Source organism: Brachyistius frenatus, unplaced genomic scaffold (genome assembly GCF_029030835.1).
Source record: "Brachyistius frenatus isolate BFR_SWC_R1_liver_20210118 unplaced genomic scaffold, ASM2903083v1 Contig_26, whole genome shotgun sequence".
NCBI classification, from domain to species: domain Eukaryota; kingdom Metazoa; phylum Chordata; class Actinopteri; family Embiotocidae; genus Brachyistius; species Brachyistius frenatus.
This window is the reverse complement of record NW_027210625.1, coordinates 908-22,500: the sequence shown is the minus strand read 5'-3', so window position 1 is coordinate 22,500 and position 21,593 is coordinate 908. Positions and strand designations below refer to the sequence as shown.

The following is a 21,593-nucleotide window of genomic DNA, read 5'->3' as shown; positions in this document are numbered from 1 at the left end:
AAGCAGTGGGAAAAACAACTTCCCGTGGTCACCTGCGCTCAATGACCCCGAAGAAAGAGACTCTCACAAACCAAAACTCGCTGTCTCTCTGCCGCACACAGACCGTGCTGGTTGTCGACACGCTCGCAGGCAGGCCTCGGCCGCCGCGCGCGGGGAAAGCGCATGAATGAATGGAGGCCTCAGAGAAACCTTAAGTGCGTCCGGGCAAAAAAAAAAAAATTAAAAAAAATAAAAAACACTCGCGATCCTTTAAATCTCACTGACAGCTTCAAATAAGCATTTTTTTTTTTTTTTTTAATTTCACTTATTTCCTTCTGAAACTACAAAAAAAAATAAAATAAATAAAAGTCAAGTTCGTTCGCGTCAATGGAGGTAGTAATTCACGACGCGCAACAGTAGCTGCATTCTGTGGGGGGAAATCTGCACGACGTTACGACGACGCCGCCGATCGGCGAGTCCCGTTACGTACGTTTGGAGGAGGAGGGGGGGGGGGGGCCAGCCAATGAAATCGTCACGCCTACTTGAGCTTTGCTTGTTTAACGCCGTCGGGCGGCACCGGTAGGCGTCCGCGCCCGACGGCAGGTTGAGAAGGCCGCATTCAGGACGGAAAGCCAAGAGAGCGGCCGTGCGATGAATTCTGCTTTTTATTTATTTTTTTTTTTTTTTTAGACGAGGGCAGTCTGGAAATGTTCACGTTCCTACGGAAAATAATGCGAGGCTTGCGAGATGAAGACTTTTTGTTTTTGTTTGCTTTCATCAGCGCAAAAATGATGCCTTTCATTTATTTCAGAGTGGATGTTATTGAACACAATTATTCCTATCCAGTTATCTTCATCGTTTACGTGGAGTTTGAGATATTTACTTATGGCCGTCTTTCCACCCGTACATTCATTACTTTTATCTCACTGTTTCAACTGTTCATAACTTACTAATGGACTTTGTGCCCTGAGCAGTGTTGTCGATGGTAACTACTTGTTATCGAGACAATACACTTACTGAATAGCAAAATTACACCTATTTGGAATTGTTCTACAACCGGTTATCGCGGTGGTTATCGGTTATCGTTGGTTATCGCTGGTTATCGCTGGTTTTCGCTGGTTATCAGTGGTTTTCGATGGTTATCGCTGGTTATCGTTGGTTTTCGGTGGTTATCTGGTTATCAGGTTTTCGCTGGTTATCGTGGTTTTCATTGGTTTTCGCTGGTTATCGCTGGTTATCAGTGGTTTTCGCTGGTTATCGTTGGTTATCGCTGATTATCGGTGGTTATCGTTGGTTATCGTTGGTTATCGTTGGCTATCGGTAGTTATCGTTGGTTTTCGGTGGTTATCGTTGGTTATCGCTGGTTATCGCTGGTTATCGTTGGTTATTGCTGGTTATCGCTGGTTTTCGGTGGTTATCGCTGGTTATTTCTTGACATTCAGATTTCTCCTCGTGTCTGGAGAGTGATGTTTTTATTGGAGTCGGCTCTCGGTGCTCGTTCACCCGCGGACGTCTGCGAGCTGTAGACTTGATGCCACCCTCCCGAGTCCTTGCCCCCCGCACAGTCAAATCGCCATTCACCCCTCTGCTGTTGTCCTGCTGCAGTACAAGACGCGGAAAAAAGGCTCCAACTGCTTCGAGAGCAGTTTGGCCGTCGCACGCTGTCAACAATGACGAGGGTTGTTCGGGGGTATTCTGCCAAGTGGTGTTCCTGCCAAGAGTGGGTCGAGCACTTGCCATTGTGTACGTACGTGTGTGTGTGTGTGTGTGTGTGTGTGTGTGTGTGTGTGTGTGTGTGTGTGTGTGTGTGTGTGTGTGTGTGTGTGTGTGTGTGGGCTCGTCATCGTAACATCCGCAGTACGTGGTTACCATAGGGTCACATCCGAGAGGTGTGGGCCGAGGTGAGCGCACACGCCGAAAGGCTGAAGTACACTCGGGAACTGAACAGCCCTCCGGCGTCGGCGTCACCCTCGAAGTCTCGGCGGTGAGGACGGAGGACGGTTACGAGGAGCGCCAGACGCAGCGAGTCGTCATTTTGAAAGGCGGACCACTTCGTCTCCCGCCTCCGCGCTGTTTGTTTTCCGGTCCCTCGAGGGAGCGGCGGTGTTATTTTTCCAGCCTGAGAAGACGAGCGAGGACAACCTTTCGCTGTTCTTAAAAAAAAACAACTAAAAAAAACCCAGCAAGCACAGAGACAGCGAGGTGCCGTCGTACGAGAAGGAGCCTCGAACAATCTCCGACGCGCGGCGGGGCCCCGCACGGGCCGGGCTAACGACGCACGGGACGGGGCGAGCCGCAGTTGCCATGACGACACGGCGTACTTAACTTAAAGTGTTTTATTCGCCAAACTCGATCGACTTGGATTGCGGCATGAGATTTCAAACACTTAGCAGCAGCTCGTTTCGAGCCCGTAGACAGGAATTGGAACGGCGAAGGCGTCGACGGAGCAGGGATGCCTAAATCAAGTGCATGATGGGAAATGTAGGACCCCCCACGCCCCCGGATCGCAATTGAGTTTAATGCCCGGCCAGGCGACACAAGCCAAAGTTGTTTAAAGTCGGACGCATCGGCAGAATCTCGCCACTTTTCATCTTTCCGGCCAAAACATAAAATAATAAAATACTGCGCAGCCGAGTTTTGTCCATCAGATTTGCGAACACCGGCTTCGAGGACGGCTCGTCGTGCGGCGGGCGGAGCCGGGCGGAGCCGGGCGGAGCCGGGCGGGCGGAGCCGGGCGGGCAGATCGGACCGCAGGTTGAACCCGCGTCACCGCGTCTCTCTCAATCTGGCATTTGAGCGACGAACTGAGTCGCGGCTCGAGATGTGTAATCGTCGGTCGTTCGGCGCAGCAAACGTTATCCGCTGCAAACGTTATCCGTTTGCAGCGGCTTTAAACAAAGGAAGCGTTTCATGGTGTGTTTCTTTTCTCTTTTTTTTGTTTTAATGGCCACGGAAATTCTGTCTATAATCTTATTTTTGTTGGCCTCTCCGTAATCCCCTCTGTGCTGAAGAGGAAGTTACTTATCAAGGATCTGGTCGACCTGTGCCAAGCTAAGCTTCGTGTTACTGCCTCTTCAACCAACCCAATATCCTGTGTGTGTGTGTGTGTGTGTGTGTGTGTGTGTGTGTGTGTGTGTGTGTGTGTGTGTGTGTGTGTGTGTGTGTGTTTTCCATATGTTTCTTGGAAGGCGTACGGCTTCTTCATGTTTAGACTCGCATGCTTTCGTAAACACACACACACACACACACACACACACACACACACACACACACACACACACACACACACAGGCTGCTGCTCTCTGAGCACACGATCGCCATAAAGTTTGCTGTTGCTATCGACAAAGCAGCCTCTGTTCCTCATTCGGTGCCCCCCCCCCCACTCCTCCCCCCCCTTCTCCGTCCTCCCCCTTCTCCTCCCACACATTTCATGGCTTCTCCCGCCTATATCTGTTCCCCCTCTGCCTCTCTCTCTCTCTCTCTCTCTTTTCTGTCTCTCTGTCAACCCTCCTCCTCCTCCTCCTCCTCCTCCTCCTCCTCCTCCTCCTCCTCCTCCACCACCTTCGTCCTCTTAATTCAGCTCACTTCTCTCTCCTCTTGCATTTCGGATGTAGGGCACGAAAAAGGAAACAGCGCCAAGCTCTGTTTGACGGGGGGAGAGCAGGGACTGAGACTGCGGCAGAGGGATCATTTTGAAAGTGTGTGTGTGTGTGTGTGTGTGTGTGTGTGTGTGTGTGTGTGTGTGTGTGTTGCTGCATGGCGAGTAGAGCTCAGTGTCGAGGGAGGAGGAGGAGGAGGAGAAGAGGAGGAAGAGGAGGAGGAGGAGGGATGGGACTTCCACCCATCCAGATAAAAGAAATAAATAAAAAAAATAAAAATAAAAAAAGGGAGATCTGCTTCACAGATTTGCGTCGGGCTCTCCAGGTTCCCGTAGGCGGAAAGCTCCCGTGCAGAGGTGCAGGCCGGGGTTTTGAACAAATCCATAATGGAATACAGTCTTTACCTGGAAAGAAAGAAAAAAAAAAAACAAGGCGAAATTCATCGCATTCGACACGTTGAATCCAGGTTTCTATACGTGTGCATTCGAGACGGACGTACTGAAACAGAAAACGCGATAATGAGTCACCGCATGCTCTGATAGGTACCAAAAAAAAAAAAGCTTCCGTCTCCCCTGATTGTGTAACTCAGATTGTAACCGTGGGCGGATCGATACCTCAAGTGTCATTATTACTGATAACGACTCCTGTTTTCACGAAACACTAAAGTCTCATATATGTTCTGCCATTGGCCCAAATAGCACCAGATGTGTAAATCAGATTATAATCCACATCTGGGAAGATGCACAGCTGTAAGGAATCAGGGTTTTTGCCACGTTTAAGATTTGTATGGATTTGTTTTGGTCAATGCTCTTCTAGTGTGTGTGTGTGTGTGTGTGTGTGTGTGTGTGTGTGTGTGTGTGTGTGTGTGTGTGTGTGTGTGTGTGTGTGTGTGTGTGTGTGTGTGTGTGTGTGTGTGTAATTTATATAAGCGATTGACATGAATAGTTTCATTCTCCCGTCGTCTCTGCGAGACTGAAATAACACGCCGCGTTCACCTCCACTGATTACTACCCCACGACCGAGTGGGACGACGGAGGAGGAGGAACTCACCTACTGAAGCTGAGGAAGGTGGAGGAAGGTGGAGGAAGGTGGGCTGAAATGTTTTAGGGTTTTTTGGGTTTTTTTTTTCCACACTTAAAGCTTCAGTATTCGATATATATATATATATTTTTTTTTTTTACCTCGACAGCGTTGCCCGATCCTTCATAACAAAGGATCATCGCCTTATTCCGCAGTTTCGCCGAGCGTTTCAGCCCCTTTCAGCCCGCTCGTTTTTCGGCCGACGTCGTCCGAGCGCTCTCGCCCGCGGCGCGGCCAAAGACGTCCGGCCGCGGAGACCGAACATGTGACATATGACGGATTTCTACGCAGTAGGGAACCGCTTTTCACTGCAACAGGGTTTTTGTGAGGCATTTTTTTTAAAAAAAGAAAGAGGGGAGGGGATAAAGACGCGGGGCGAAGTCATCCGCCCGCATGGATTAATCGATGGGTCCGGGATGGGGGGAGGGGGGGGGGGAGACTGGATGAGCAGGAGGGTGAGATTGTAGGTCAGAATGTAAAGTTGGAATTAATTAGGGCCCATCGGAGGGCAAATGAATGGCTCATTGTTATCAGGGACAGACAGCCAGGAGGAACAATCTGGGCTTTGTGCTCCGAGTTCACCTCTCTGCCCCCCCCCCCCCCCCCACCCCCACCCCCCTCTCTCTCTCTGGCACTTTCTCTCTCAGTGCACAGACACCATTGGAAATGTTTCAGCACGCAAACGGGAGAACGAGACCATGGTAATATTGATTGTTGTTATTTAATCCAGAATAGGAGAATAATAATAATACATTTTTTTTAAAAAAAACGACATTCCGTACAAGAAGCAGTCGCGCGAAATGTATTTTCTTTACGTAATATTTGCCCCCCCCCCCAAAAAAAACGATTTTGCCCCGCCTCATTTGTGGACTAACATGTCGAAGATCTCTGTTTGAACTGAGCGGAGGGAAGAATGGGACAGGCAGGTGGCTCTTGTCTCTGGGAGACAACAGCACGGGGACACTCGCTGCATTGTATTCTCGCACACGCACACCCGAGCGCAGGCCGCCTGACTCGGTACCAACCGTCTGCTCCGGTACGGCGTCCGGCTGCGGCGACGGGCGGGTCGGAACCGAAAAGAAAGCCGACGGCGTTTCTGTTGCCGCGGGCCGTCTCTGACGCACGTCGGTCGCGGACGCCGGGTCGACGCGGTCGAAAGGCCGCACCGGTCAAACATCGCCGGGTTCAGCGCCGACGTGGGAAGAACGGGGGCCGCGCGAGCGTCGGTACCGACGAGGGCCGACCGGCGCGGCGAAACGGTGGAGTACGATCGCGAGTCGTACTTGCAACTCTGCAGCGCCGTCGCCTCGGCGACGGTTGCGTTTAGTTTGGCGCGGATTGCATGAAAAACAGAAGGAACGGGACACTCTGCGCTTGACGGTTTACGATCGGCCGACGCGGGGCCCCGGATTTATTTTGCCTTTAAAAAAAAAAAAAAGATCGGTCCCGTTGACTTCAGTCCCGCGTTCGGTCTCAAGCGTCCGCTGGGAAATCAGAGAGTAGTTGCCGGGAAGTGCCGTTCGTTCCTTCCTGCGCATCAGAAAGTCTTGTCAGACAACCTCTCCTTCCCCCCGTCGACATCTCGATAAGTGGAAAATTGGGCCTGGAAACGGAGCCGGAGAAGGTTTGCCGAGTCTCTCCGCTCTGCATAATTGCGGCCTCAAAGCTGGCTGTAATTAATCTTTGAGAAAACTTGTCAAATTATTAATAGGGCCCTTAAGTGATGGCCCTGAAAGGAGGCCACTGTTCGGAGTCGAGAGGAGAGGGAGCGGGGAGCCCTTTCAGAGGGGCTTGTTTACTGTGAAAATACGGAGGAGGTCGCTCTCCGGGAGTTCCGCCGACTTCCACGTGTCAGGGCTCTCCGCACACGGAGGGAGAGGGGGGGGGGTTAAAGGGAGCGCGGGGTCCCTCCGGGGAACCGGCGAGCCTCAGAGGCTCCCGACCCGAAATGTCACCGGGCTGGAGAGCCGGCGGAGGACGGATTTCGGTCGACGTCGAGTTGATCCTGTCGACGAGAGCTGAACAAAGTAATAGTACGCTGCACTCGGTTTCATGTCGCTCTTTTGAGAAGGTTGAGCACACTCGATCACTTCTTCTACTTCTGTAAAGAAACTAAACGGAAGCCGCAAACTAATGAACACGATGACACTTTATCCGAGGCCACGGTGCTTATTGTGGATTTTTTTTTTTTATTGCGACTTCAGGTGAGAAAAAGGCTTTTAATTGACCCCATGTGTAACAAATAAAGTTGTGATTTGACTGGATTTGAGCTGAAAGGGCCAAACTGGATGGATTTGAACCGTCCCGCCTGTGTCCCGCGACTTTGTTGGGTCAGTTAGGAGCTCGTGTCGCCGGGATATTATTCCCCGGCTGGCAGACCAGGCGGCACCAGCAGCAGATTAAGGCTTTAAAATGCCCCCCCCCCCCCCCCCCCCCAAAAAAAAAAAAAAACAGCCCAGGTCTAAGAGCGACAGAACGGGATGTCGGCGCTGCTCGGGTCAGTTCGGCAACTGAATCCCAAACCGAATCGGTCCGCTTTTAGGGTCCGCCCCGGTGTGGGCGAGTGCGGCACGCGAGCCGACGGGAGGGTTCGGGACTTTCAGTCGAAGTCGTACGCGAGAACCGGCTGCGGAAGTTTTCACCCGTTGAAAAGAGACGAGAGACGCGCAGATAGAGCGAGACGGGGACGGAGAGGACGGGTTCGGAGGGAGGAGAGGGCCTCAGAAAGGGAAACATTTGCAAACCGGAAGGGAGTTATGTAAATGGGTTTAGTCATTAAGGCCTTCTAAAAGAGAGGAGGCCAGATTGGGGCCGGAGGGTGTGTGGGGGGGGGGCATAAACCCATTATGTGAATAGGCTTCTCTGTAAGCTCCCCTTTCTTTGACTTTGTTTTTTTTTCCTTTTCTGAGATCAGATTTTGTTTCCAGCATACAGTCTTTAGTCAAAAGCGTCGTACCGGAGCAGCCAGACTATCTACGGAAAGGCTCAAACAGTCATTATTTCCCGCAGCCGTGAGGCTTTTCCTTTACTCGTCCTTCCAGTGAAGGCCCCCCCCCTCCCCACCTCCCCACCCACACCACCACCACCACCACCACCGGTGGACACTGATTGTTATTCACAGCGGTGATTCTTGTCTCGCCGCGGTTGCCCGCTGTACCGGGGCCGCGGGCCTTCGGAGTAAGTTCAGGAAAAAAAAAAAAAAGAATCGTTTGCATTTATTCGAGAAGAAGCCGAAGAAGGAATTTGCGCGACATCGACTGAATTTAGGCGTCCGGTTTTAGAAATACTTGGCAAATTGGGAAACGGCTTATCGGTTCGGTTCAGACCGTCCGATCCTACAACGTGTTTGTAGCTTTCCCAAACGCTCGTGAACCGCGAACCCCGGTTGGACGTACGCTTTTCCGAAATAGTTTACAATCGGCGTGCCGGAGCGTGCCCCCCCCCCCCCCCCCACGACCCTTGTAAATCGGCGAATGTTAAAAAGTAGCGCAAACCTTAAAAAGAAAACCACACAAAACAAAAATAAATAACCAGAAAGAGCTCCACATGTAGCTTCGAGGAATTATAGGCTGCCGTCACGGAGCCACTTCTGGCAAGCTGTAGCTCACGTACATGAAAAAGACAAGAGGAAGAGACAGAAAGCGAGGGAGGGAGCGGGGGGAGGGGGGGGGACAACATCCTGTGTCTGACGTGACACCTATCAAAAAACCCGGGGTATAATTTACACAGGAAGAGGAACACCTGAGCCCCCCGTCTGCCGGGAGGCACAGGAAGACAGCGTGCAGCTTTAAGGATTTTTACAGGCAAATGTTCGGGCCCAGCTTCAGCGACCCCGAAAGGTCGGAGGTCGGAGGGCGGGCGGGGTCACTGGAAACAGGTTTTGGAACTGAAAAGTTCACGACGTCGCTCTCGCTGCCGGGGCACTTAACACGTAGGCAGCTCCACTCAGGTCAAACCTCAAACATTGCAGTCTGTGCTTTCATTTCCAGGCTTTCGGAGGGGGTGAAGATGTGTGTAGACAGTGCCCCCCGGCGGTAGAAGGAGGGAATGACTTTTTTTTTTTTTTTCCTCCCCTCCTGGAAGCTGGGTTTCAACAGGAGGGCGTACCGAGTGTCCGTTAAAAGTAGGCTGAAGCGTTGGAGGTGAAAGGTCGTCGTTCACGTATCGGGACACATCGTTTGCTTTAGAAAATGCACTTGAAGTGGGATTTAAATGTCGAAAGTGCAAAGGTTACTGTTGGGTTCATGTAGTTTTGCAGCTGGCAGGAAATTCATGTTGCGTTTTGTCCATTTTTGAGTTATAATATATTATAATTACAAACATTTAACCTTTGCTTGAGCACATGAATTGTCCGTATTCATTTTGAAGCCCCCGGCTAAATCTATTTACCACAGGAAAATAATGCAAACATTTGTCCACAGTAGATGAACTCAGATCAGCGGTCAGGTCGCGCCACCGTTTAAACTTCCAATAAAAAAAAACCCACGAGAGCAAAACGGGTCGCAAATCACCGCTGCGGCATTAGAAACCGGACCGTAAAAGCAAGATGTCAATGAAACCGGAGACGTTTCATAAAAGGAGAAGCCAGTAGTTTAGGATCCTTTCACTTTGGGGGTTTTATAGATCGTAAAGACGTCTGCTCGTCGGAGACGCAAGAGCCCGTTCACTTTTAACGGTCCCTCTCCGGTCCTCCGTCAGGCTCGCGTGCGGTTTGACCGCAGCTCCGATAAGAATAAGAGAAGTGTGTTCGGCGTATTAGAAAGCACTCTTTGGCTCCACCTGGTGGACGGAGTGACAACCGACACTGAACTATGGAATGTAATCGTAAATACTGGCCTGACGAGAGAGTTATAAAAGCAGACAAACGGTTTGTCATACTTCAGTTCGAGAAACCCGAACGAGTTCCCGGTCGCGAGAGTAAAACTAAAGTGAAAACAGGAGTCCAAAAATAAGTGGCAGGCTTTTTTGAACTTTATTGGCATTTTTGCGAGACGTCGTGTGTCATTTGAATTCCAGTTACAATAAATGCATAACAGCTGCTTAACGAGGAGAAAGATGGGAGAGAAAGAAATAAGTTTGGCCGCCGTGTCCTTTTTTTTTTTGTTGTTGTTTTTTTCTTCATTTTTTTTGTTACGTTATTTATTGTCTTTGTTTATTTACAAAGGAAGAAATGCATTTGTAGTAGATGGATCCTGACGTTAAGCCCGCTCGTTCGGGGGTGGACAAATCATGCGGCGGCGGAGCTTCAATTCCCCGAGGGGGTCCGGATATCGCCGGGAGAGGCGTCGGGTGGGATACGACACGGGCGGAGCGGGGAGGGATGGTTGAAAAACAAAAGATAAGTTTGGCAACACTCGAGCTGTCACAGTTTAGGCGAAAAGCGATTAAAAGAAGACACACAATAACAATATTATCATTTTGAAAAACAACAAACAAAAAAAGTGCAAAAGGCAAAATTAGAACCATTTTGGGACGATTAAAGAGTTCCAGTTGAAAAAACTCGGGATGGCGAAGATAACTTGAGTGTTTTACTACCCCCCCTCCCCCCCCCCACACACACACACACACACACATCAAGTTTAGCAGATTCACAAATCACACTGTACACACGTTCTTCAAAGTGCAAATATTATGAATTGGCATAAGCTGGTATTTACACTTCATTTTCTGGATTGACATAAAATCATTTTTAAAAATTCGTCTCCGGGGACGTCGCCGTCGCCGTGGCGCTCTTCCGATTCCGACAAAGCTTCTCGCTCCGTCAGAAGAAGAAGAAGAAGACGACATTTTGAAACCTGATCTAAATCGGGAAAAGGCCTGAAAACCCAGAGAGAGAGAGAGAGAGATCGCCTCTCGTCGGGTTTTTTTTAATTTATTTTTTTTATTGCGTTTTCATAATTGAGATGATTTTGTCTTTGAACGGCCACGCCCACTTTTCATTTTTCTTTGATTCAAACGGGGGAAAGTAGCAAAAGAGGTCGGCGTCAACGAAAGGGCAAAGGAAGGAAAAAACAAATTCTGCATCGGAGGGGGGGGGGGGGGTTTGGTGGAGCACGTCGTTTTCCGCGGAAGCTCCCGTTTTGTCGTTTCAAACGTTTGTTCGAAGGCTCGGAGAGTCGGCGCGACCGAAGGCGGGGGGGGGGGGGGGGGGGGGGGCTCGACCGAACTGATCGGTCGTCGTGAGAAAAAAAAAAAACGTCTTTTCGAGCCGTCGCAGCGTAAAAGTTGCTCCACGGCGGGAAAAGTAAGAACAGCTCGAAACACCCCGAACGGAAAAAGATGGAGCGGCAAAACTAGCGCTTGAAAAGCCTTTTTTTTTTTTTTTTTTTTTTTTATTGTATAAGGTGCAGTAGGTCAGAGGGAAACACGCCAAAACGTAAAAATCCTTCTTTGCCGCGAGTCAAACGCAGCAAAATCTGAATATCAAAGGCGGAGAGTCGGTTTCCACCTCCCACGCGTTTTCTGTTTAAAATTTCCAAAACGTTCCTTTTGTAGTCGAAGTCGTGCGGTCTGAAGAAGCCGCCGTCGACGGATCCACCGAGTTTATTTGCGTGCGTTTTTTTGGTTTTTTTTTTCCCCCCCGACGAGAGATTGAAACGGTTCGGTTGTGCTTCGGGTTGCCGGCGGAACTCGGGTCGCGCATCTCGACGAGCGCTCCCGCCCCCCCCGGGGGAGCCGAACCGCCGTCGGCGAGGAGACGGCGAGAGGAGCTTTGAATCAAAGGAAAAAAAAATTTTTTTTAAATGTAAAAAAATAAAATAAAAGGAAAGGAAAGGAAAGCCAGGGCAGAGATGGGATCATTAAAGATGTATTTTTGGGCTCGGTTCAGAAGTAGAGACTTCAGAGCGAGTCGCGTTTTGCTTTTAATGAGACTGGTAACACCTTTTTCCTACTTTCTTTCTTTCTTTCTTTCTTTCTGTCTTTCTTTCTTTCTGTCTGTCTTTCTGTCTTTCTTTCCGTCGTTCCTTCCTCTCTTCTCCTCTCTTCGCTGCGAGGCTCCTCGGTCAGGTCATTCGAGGGGGGAGGGAAGGAACTTCACATTGGAAAGGAATGCTGATGGTGCGGAAACCTGGAGGGGGGAGGAGGGGGGAGGGGAGGAAAGGGGGGGGGATCCAGACGTCAGGGCAGGACCGTCGCTCGGTATCCCGTTCGAATCCCATTTCATTTTGAATCCAGATTTCTTTGCTTTATTTACCTTTTAGTAGAGGAAGAAGAGGCGCGTTCTGTGAGAGGTCGCCATGTTCTCTGACATGTTGCGGACTTTTAGGTAGTTCACGAAACCCCTGAAGAACAGCAGCAGACCTGCGGAGGGAGAACTGTTTGAGTCGCTCCCGAGAGCGAGGCCTTGGCTCGGAACCGGCGGGCGGCGGCGGCGGCGTACTCACCGAGCAGCAGGAAGATCCACCACAGCCAGTACTGGCCGTTGAAGTAGCCGTTGAAGTAGTCGGAGAACTGGGAACAGAGGAAACGGCTTTTATCGGAGGGGATTGGTTTTGAAGCGCGTCTTTTTTTACGAGTAATACTCGAGTCCGATTGACTCCCCCCCCCCCCCCCCCCCCCCCCCCCGACTTTCTTTCGACCCACAACGCGACTCTTTCTTCAGACGCGGGGACACGTACCCTCACGATGAGGATCCACTTGATGAGGGAGAGGCCGAAGCCGCAGATGGCGCCGTATCGTCCCGCGATGGTGTTGGTCAGACAGAAGGACAGGCAGAACCCGATCCAGTTGAACAGGAAGGCCACTGGGGGGGGGGGGGGGGGGGGACAAACGGGACGCAGCGTCACCGCAGAGTTCGGGGAGGACCGGTCCGCGAGCGAGGACATTTGTTTGGACAAAAAAAATTTTTTAAAAAGCGAACGAAACGGGAGACGGACTCACTGAAAAAGGCCAACATGAAGATCCCGTCGTTCCCGACCCGGAGCTGATCGGCGTCGCTGAAGTCGTCTCTGGGTGGGAATTCATCGTCCTTGGGGCGGACACACAAACGCAGAACATGACATCGGCAACGACACATGAATCCGACAAATAAGCTCAGTCGAGGCCTAAAACTTTGACAGCGTGTGTCGAACAGAAGCCGGTAGAAGTCGATGCAGTCGGTGTTGAATCGACCCCCTCCCGCCCCCTGGTGGCCGCTCGCGATATCGCACCCAGTTTCACCAAAGGTCTCCTTGTCGGTTTATCGGGCAGCTGCTTCGTCTTTGTTTTTCCTCTCTCGAGTGCCTTGAGTGGAAAGCAACACTTGGAAGTAACAAAACTGCGTGTGTGTGTGTGTGTGTGTGTGTGTGTGTGTGTGTGTGTGTGTGTGTGTGTGTGTGTGTGTGTGTGTGTGTGTGTTTATTGGCAGCTTTAACGAGACTGTTATTACAGAGCTGGTGGTTTCGCAACTTAGATAAAGTGAGCCATTGTGACGACTCAGCAAACACGTCAACTATGAAACTACCGCTGGAACGAAAAGTGCTTTACGACCGTGTTGTTGGACGACGAAGAAAGGGACGTGCGTGCTTTATTTTTGACGCACTTTTTTAAGAAAATTTTTATCGATTTGCTGTCTCTTTGTTGTTAAAGACATGCGATATATATATATATATAAAATATATATATATATACCTTGTATACAAGATGTTTGTACCCGAGAGGAAGAAAATACAGTAGAGGTTAAGTCAACTTTACTTCTGCGTGTGACACGTTCGCTGTTTGTGTGAGTTCACAGAACAGGAGTCACGTGACCGTGACCGGTTTAGTACGGCCTAAAATTGCCGACCGAAGCCTTTCAGCGTTCGTCTCGGTCTTGCGTGTCAGCAGGGCGGAGTGGTTTTACGCGTCAGCCTTATCTGAGGTTAACCCCGGTCAGCTGACACGAAGAGTCAAAGAACACGGGCCGGGCTTTTTGAACGGGCCCGACGGCAGACGGGAGAGCGAATGCGTGCGTCCTCACCCGCGGCATCACCTCCACCGCGGAGGCAGCCATGGCGGCCGCTTTGGCCTTCTCCGCTTCGTCATACGTGGGCAGCGAGGTGGCGACGCTGTAGGGCGGAGGCACCGGGAAGTCACCGCGGAAACTGGTCTCTGCGGAAACGACAAGAGGAGGAGGGAGGAGGAGGGAGGAGGAGGAGGAGGAGGAGGGAGGAGGAGACTCGGTTACAAAGGAGAGAAAAGGGGGAAGTGGAGCTTAGTTAGTTGCCGGCGATGCGGTCGGTGCCGTCACGGAAACCGACATGACTCACGGGTACAGGCTTTCCGTGGGTTTGCCACAAAACGGCCACGAGATGTGATCCCGCTGCTGTTTGTGGAAGCAGGAGCAACCGCACTTTGGAAACCCCCCCCCAAAAAAGTTGCCCCTGAGAAGTTGTACTTTTAGAGGATGCAGTGAAAAAGTAATACCAGGTGCGGCGGCGGTCGCTCCCAGGTCGATGGAGGCGTACGGAGGCGGCGGCGCGTCCGCCTCTCCCTGAGTCCTCGAGCACGACGCCTCCGCCGGCGCGGGGTCGAGGGTCGGCCTGGCCCGGTCCCGGCTCTGGTCCTGGCCGGACGCGGCGGCGGCGGAGGCCTGGGCCGCGGCGGACGTGCACGGCTGCGGCTCGCCGGCGGAGGCCTCCGAAGAGTCGTCCTCGTTGTGCAACTGAAGGCGAGGACGACACAGGGGGTTTAGAGAAGACGGCACGAGCGGGAAAAGGTCCGATCGGTTGTGCCGAAAAAGCCCGTCCGCTCGAGCTGGGGGACATTTATACGGTTCGCTGAAAGCAGCGACGCTTGTTACGTAACAAAGTGAGCTTTGCACAATCTGTTTTTGTTTGTCGGCGCTGACTGAGGCAGCGTTGTCTTTTCTATTTTTTTTTATTTTTAACGCTTCATTTTTGCATTTTTAAAGCTGAATAAGTGGGACGACGTCATTTTTAATCCCCCGAGCTTCGCTGTCCTCAGTTTTGATTTGTTGGTCTTGACTCGGCGCTCGTTGTCTTTTTCTCGCGTGTGTCCTTCAAACCGTCCTCGGTCGTCTCCGGGCCTGAAAAAAAAAAAAAAAATCCCTCCCGTGATAATACACGCCCGCTGAGTTTGACGTTTAGAGTTACAATCGCTCCGGCTTTTCCTGAAATCCAAACCAACCACCTCGCTTGTGCGGACGTTTGCCTTCGCAGCGTCGTTCCCGTTGCGAATTTAGACAGCTCGCTCGAGAGCGCGCGGGAACTACGGGAAACGGGCGCGTTCACTTAATCCTCGCGCGGCCGTTTACCGTTTGTTCCCCTCGTCTGTTTAGTGCGGCGAGACCTCGGCGCTCAATCGCAGCCGGCGCGGACCGAATGTTTTCCTGAAGCGTTTGAACCGCCGCGGAGGACGGGCGGGAAATGCGGGGACATTGATCCCAGCCGGGGACATTGATCCCAGCCGGACGCGGAGTACGTGCGGGGGGTGGGGGCTGGCTGTGTCCGTGGGGGGGGAGCAGCGCCGGCTGCCCTCCCCAGAATGCCCGACGCTGTAACACAGGACGGTCCCTTGTAAAGTGATCTCGGTTAATGAGGAACACCTCCCCCCTCCTCCTCCTCCTCCCCCTTTTTTGTTTTTTTTGTTTTACATCTGAGAAACTAATCTACAGACTGAAGTAGGTGAATTTTGATCAGGCCGAGGAGCCTTCTGAAATTACAGAGGTGCGATGGGCAGTTGAAGGGCCCCCCACCCCCCACCCCCTAACCCCACCCCCACCCCACCGCGTGACCTCCATCTAGTCGCCCTTGAGAAAAATAAATCGAACGTCAGCCGGCGCCGCAACCGCAACTCGTGGCGCAATTTTATACCTTGACGACACGTGACTATTTTTGCTTTTTTAGATGCGTAATACGGTAAAAAAACAACAACAACAACAAACAAACAAAACATTAACAGGCGTAGGATTATGGCATTTCCTGTCGAGAACGATGCCACGTCACCGAGTGTTGGCAGATGAAAACCCGCGCACTAATCACGGGTTACACTGCCGACACATAAACCGAAGATTACCGAAAGCGGTCCCAAGGTGGCCGAGCGAGTTCAGCCGCCCCCCCCCACCCCCGAAAACAAATCCCTCGGCCCGGCGGCGCCAGAGACGTCCGAGCCGGGATGAATCGGTACCTAAACAATCCCCGAGAGCGTTGTATTATTCTTCAAACCTGTTTTTGCGCACGGGTTGAAAAATGTGATTTGCTTTGGCTCTGTGGCACTGAAATCCTGTGGGATTATCAGCAGGGGAGGGGGGGAACCAGAACCAGGCATCTGGGCACAAAGCGGGCTGTTATCTCGCAGACATTCCTACATTTTTTATTATTATTATTATTATTATTTATTTTTACATCTGTTTTGATAGTTCAGGGTGTCTTCCTGTCGAGGCCACCGAAACCACGTGTCCACCACTTTGTGAGGCTGTTTTTGTTTGTTTGTGGACAACTCGCCAGAAGACGTAAACAAAGTCACGCCCGCGTTCCCGTCACGTGACGCTCACGCGCCCTTTAAACCGGGCCGCTAATCCCACGAGTTATAATCTGGAGTTTACGTGAGATTAGGGGAAAAAAAAAAAAAAAAAAGTCCCTCGTAATACATTAATATTAATTTGTTTTAGTTTCTCCACAGCGATGTCACGTATTGACGTTTTACTAAACGGTTAAAAAACAACTAAGTGTGAAATAGTGTCGATTTAGACGCGAGCGTTAAAGGCCCGACGCCGCTTAGCAGCTAACGTTAGCTCCGCCGATGCGGAAGTGTTCGACTAACTGTCAAAACAAAACAAAAGAATCGGAGGGTTTGGTGTTTTTTTTCAAAACCAAAACATTCAGAAGCCATTTAACAGGTTCAGATTAGTCTACGCCATTTAAAGCATTTTAATTAAATATATTAAATTAAATATAAAAAAAACCCAAAAAACAACAACAACGTAAAGTTGGGTGAACTCGTCGCCTTTAAGGGCCTCGTTTCCCGGGCCGAGCCGAGCCGAGCCGAGCTGTCCGGAGCTCCACACTCACCACTTGGTACCGGCTCGCTGGGTCCATCCCGACGAGATTCAAGCCGGTCGAGCGAGCCGAGAAAACAGGAGGAGAAATGCGGCTCGCTTGTTCACACTCCCGGCGGTTTGAGACACTTCCGACGAGCCGCGACGGGGAAGCTGGATTTCAGCGACGACAGAAATGGCTGCTGGCCGAGAAAAAACACCGAGATCCGGGAGACCGAGTCGAGCTGCTCCCGGCGGGGTCGCGCTTCCGGTCCGATATTTCAAAGTAAAACGCACACAACGGTAATGCGTCACATTTTCACTGTCACTTATTATACCGCGGCAATACCCGAATATATCATTATTAATACTGTTATTACTACTAGTAATACTAGTTATTACTAGTAGTAATAACTAGTTATTTACTAGTTATTACTAGTAGTAATAACGGCAGTAGTGGTGTTGTTGCACTTGCGTTTTGTTTTATGACCAAAATATACCAGAAGTATCAAAAGTAATATAAGTTGAATGTACATTGTTGTTTACATTGTGTTTCACGTGTTTTGTGTGTAAAAGGACAATTTGTGAAATAATAATTTGCCTTTTCGATGTCAAACGGGCCCGTACGTAAGGAATTAACTAAAGTGAAGTATTAGGTAGTTACTTTATTAATCCCCGAGGGGAAATGTTTTCGCTACAGCAGCATACAGGAAGCAATAAGATAATAATAGAATAATAAAAAGCAATGAAATAGCAGTAAAAAAAAATATTAAATATAAAATGCACAGTATATACAGTATCTATATATAATATTATATACAAACAACCAAGAAACACAGACAACAGTGTTATTGTTGTGTGATGGAGTCTTTTGGAGAACGTCCTCCCTGCAGCAGGTGGTGGAGAGGGTGGTCAGGATTATCCAGTATGGATAATAGTTTGTCCAGCGTCCTCCTCTCCACCACCTTTTTCCAGGCTGTCCAGCCGATTAGTACTTTAGATTGTACTGCAGTAAATGTACTTGGTTTTTTTCGGTAATGTTGACGCCTTAAGTGGCAGTTCGTTCTCTGGTAAGACGCCGAGCCCTAGACAGCTCTTAGGGTTCAAACGTGAGGCAAAAAACGAAATAAATGCTGCGGCGCTTTATCATGCAGATGTGAAGATGGTGTGCAGATGTTCCTCCGAATGTGACGTGTTGCTTTCTTTTGAAACACCCTCAGTTCATCCTGTTTTGAATGTGACTTGAGATTTGTTTAGAAGTATGTAGTAAGCGTTCATATCTGCAGGTGACATGCGCCGTCGCTCTGTAGGTATTTTATATTGAAGGTGCATTTCCCCTTGTTTCCGGTTGTCCTGCGACTTCAGCTAACTTGATGCAGCGGATTTCCGCGGATTGAGAAAGCCCGATGACGCAAATGCAATATTATAAAGTGTGAATAAGTGAAACCGCCAGGTGGCGCCACATCCCTCTTTTAACCCTGAACTACTGTGACCATCTTTTCAAGGTGCTTTACTTCACAAAGAGGCGGTTTTTCAAAGAGGAGCGCGTGGCATGTCACAAAAGGACACCTCGGTCCTAAATTCCCTTCAGTAGTTTACAATTTAAAGCGTCGTATTGTTCTTCTGTTTTTGTATTAGGCGTAAAGTATCGACGGGTAGCGGCAGAAATAGGCCGAGGCGAGGAGTTGGAGCGAAGACTCCCAAAGCGGAGCACGAACTATTGCGCACGTTGTCTTTTTGCAACGAAGTCATTAAATTGGAAATGTTTAATTGCAGTTAAAGAGGTCAGCTCCCGTCCCGCGGAGATACTTTGCGGTTTTTGGCCGCGCGGGTGCATTCGGGTGGGGAGGGGGGGATCGCGCGCCGCGCTGTCTGGCCGGCATTAACAGCTCGGCGCTGAGCTGTCTCACAATTGACATGATTTTCCTGCGTGTTTTGGAAAGCAGCCGTGTCCTCGGGCAACAGACTGACCCGAAACAGAAAAGAAAATGTATACGTGTGCGCGTGAAGCAGGTTTGTGTCTGTGCCTGTTTGGGAAGTTTATTCTGTCCCGTGGGCTAATCCTGGATCAGCATTGCAGTGGATAAGTGCATAATACGGTTATGAATGCAAACACCGGAGTTCCAAGGATAAAGCAACAAAGAGGAACCCAATTCCAGGTTGACTTTAAAGGGACAGTGTGGTTGTTTTTACAAGCAGACGGCGCTTTTGGAGTTGTCGTCTTTTTGGTGGATTTGTTGGAACGCCGGTTTTTCCGCGCCTTTCCTTTTTGAACCCGGGCGACTTTCTCGTGAATTCTCACACGTGAAGCTTTTCGGGAGAGCTCCGGCGACGTCCCGCCGCCGTCGGGCCCGATCCGTCGCCGTTAATAGCCGGAGGCCGGCTGAAGGCGAGGTATCGATAAATTTGAATTCATCTTGAATTATTTAATTGGCTGAGAAGGGGATTACTGCAGTACACGTAACGGTTAAGCAGCTGATGCCGAGAGAGGGAGAGAGGAGAGGATGGAGAGAGCGGAAGAGGTTATGAAAAAAAAAAAAAAGACACGAGGTGCGACGACGATAAAAAGATAAAGAAAAGAAATAAAGAAAAACGCGTAGCAGCAGCCTTTGAGGATGAATGTGAAGTGGTGACAGACGAGTTCCTGTCCCGCAACTTTTCTCTAAAGCGGCGGACCTGACGAGAGGACTGTTAGAGCCAATAATGGCACTTCAGGACATCCGTCACTGCCACGCACACACACGCATACAAGCACGCCCACTCATGCTGCACAATTGGGATGTTGTTACTTGGCAACATCATTTCAAGGTAAATAGGTGCTATAAAAGGGTGTTATATAAAGAAACGGTGGGTGTCTCAGTCGCAGCTTTTCATTGTGTATGCCGGGAAAGCGTTGCTGTTCGGCTGGAGGTGAGCGTTTTGTCGGGAGGCTGAATATGCAAGCTGCCATCGAATTGCCCGGCTGCGGTGCACTTTGGGTGAATTTGCGTTTTGCGCGTGGCGCAACGGCATCATGGGAAGGCTCTGTAGAAGATTTGAATTCTGTTTTTTATCATCACAAATGATCATAAATCAGCCTCGACAGCTTAAACAGTGAAGTATTACACGTGTACTGCACTGGGTCTGTATGAATATCAGCGGTGAAACAAGTCAGTTAATAGGCACAAGAGAGGAACAACAGAAAATACGCCGGTCTTTGTTAAAGAGTCGAAAGGTTACGTTAAAAACGTAGGAGGGGTAGGGGGAGTAAAGTGAACTACAACTCCCAGGGTGCATTTCAGCAGCAAACGTGTCACCAACCAGCTTAAAATGTTACGGCACACCAACTGGATAAAGCTCGAGCCTCGCAGCGTCGAGATCATCGATGAGGCTCAGATCGGTTCAATCCGAGAGCGTCTTCTCCACGGCAACGGCAGCAGAGGCTCACGGGTGTCGTTTATATTTGTGTTTGCATGCACAGTTTGTTGTATTACTGTGTGTACTCGCAGCGTCCAGCAGAGAGCAGAAAAGACAAGGTTATTGTTTGAACTCACCTCCCTGTGAAAAACACACAGTGGCACTTCTTGAGTTCAGACAAAGTGAAGAATCGCATCGCTTGAAAATCAAAAACGTTAAGTAAGACTTTATTAATCCGGCAGTTTAAGAATACAGGTCGGAAAGATAAGTACGCAAGAAGAAGAAGAAAATATATGTAGGTGTAAAAATGAAAATAGGAAAATAAAAAAAACCAATGAATAAAATAAAGACTAATGTGTAAACATTAGTCTTTATTTTATTCATTGGTTTTATACAGACAATACACACACAAAATAAATATGTACACCTTTGACCTATACACTGAATTTTTAGTATAAATATTTCGGAATGAGAAAAAAACCTGAATATTATTGCATGTAGGTGATTTCAAATGTATTGTTAATTGTAATTGCTCATGAGACATGTTGAGATGACGAAAATGAAGTTTAAATGAAGCAGACGGTGACAAAAAAATGTGCATTGAATTTAAACCTTCGTCCATAAACAATGCAAATGTTCTTCTTGTATCTTTCAGGAGCGTGCTGACAATCGCTGGTCATCGTCGTCGTCGTCGTCTCGCGCAGAAACGCCGCGACCGGACCGGGACGATGCAACAGACTCGTCGACCTTTCGGGAGCGAACACTCGGCCTCTCCCCGATCATGTACTCCGACGGTCATCGCTCTGTAAGTAAACGGCGCGTACGTCGTGGAGAAATGTTAGAACAGACATACAGACATACAGATATACAGATATACAGATATACAGACATACAGATATACAGACATACAGATATACAGACATACAGATATACAGACAGACATACAGATATACAGACATACAGATATACAGACATACAGATATACATATACAGACATACAGATATACAGACATACAGACATACAGACATACAGACATACAGACATACAGACATACAGACATACAGACATACAGACATATACAGACATACAGACATACAGACATACAGACATACAGACATACAGACATACAGATATACAGACATACAGACATACAGACATACAGACATACATACAGACATACAGACATACAGACATACAGATATACAGACATACAGACAGACATACAGACATACAGACATACAGATATACAGACATACAGACATACAGATATACAGACATACAGACATACAGACATACAGACATACAGACATACAGACATACAGATATACAGACATACAGACATACAGACATACAGACATACAGACATACAGACATACAGACATACACATATGCAGACATACAGACATACAGACATACAGATATACAGACATACAGACATACAGACATACAGATATACAGACATACAGACATACAGACATACAGACATACAGACATACAGACATACAGACATACAGACATACAGACATACAGATATACAGACATACAGATATAGACATACACATATGCAGACATACAGACATAT

General features: G+C 49.2%; 1 protein-coding gene and 1 long non-coding RNA gene across 2 annotated transcripts in view; one reads left to right on the top strand and one right to left on the bottom strand.

Annotated features, from left to right (window-relative positions):
• The window catches only part of LOC138620719 (uncharacterized), a 24,552-nt gene extending 3,791 nt beyond the window's left edge, over positions 1 to 20,761 (top strand). The window contains exons 2-3 of the long non-coding RNA XR_011310888.1: positions 4,550 to 4,666; positions 20,666 to 20,761. This is a non-coding gene — a long non-coding RNA (uncharacterized lncRNA). The remainder of the gene's footprint in view (positions 1 to 4,549; positions 4,667 to 20,665) is intronic.
• On the bottom strand, positions 11,580 to 16,847 carry ndfip2 (Nedd4 family interacting protein 2). The gene is made up of 8 exons (XM_069698126.1): positions 16,649 to 16,847; positions 14,043 to 14,280; positions 13,597 to 13,727; positions 12,540 to 12,627; positions 12,278 to 12,402; positions 12,044 to 12,110; positions 11,854 to 11,960; positions 11,580 to 11,727 (listed from the first exon to the last, which is right to left on the bottom strand). Exons 1-7 carry the CDS (start codon positions 16,673 to 16,675, stop codon positions 11,857 to 11,859), a joined length of 780 nt encoding a protein of 259 aa, XP_069554227.1. The 5' UTR covers positions 16,676 to 16,847; the 3' UTR covers positions 11,580 to 11,727; positions 11,854 to 11,856.
• Positions 20,762 to 21,593: the final 832 nt, after the last annotated feature.

Bases quoted from the DNA above. Each gene is read 5' to 3' on its own strand.
- ndfip2 (XM_069698126.1), bottom strand. From the start codon at position 16,675: ATGGACCCAGCGAGCCGGTACCAAGTG. The intron at 14,281-16,648 runs GTGAGTGTGGAG...CCTCGCCTTCAG, and splicing joins CAGCGAGCCGGTACCAAGTG to TTGCACAACGAGGACGACTC. The intron at 12,403-12,539 runs GTGAGTCCGTCT...CCCCCCCCCCAG, and splicing joins CTTCATGTTGGCCTTTTTCA to TGGCCTTCCTGTTCAACTGG.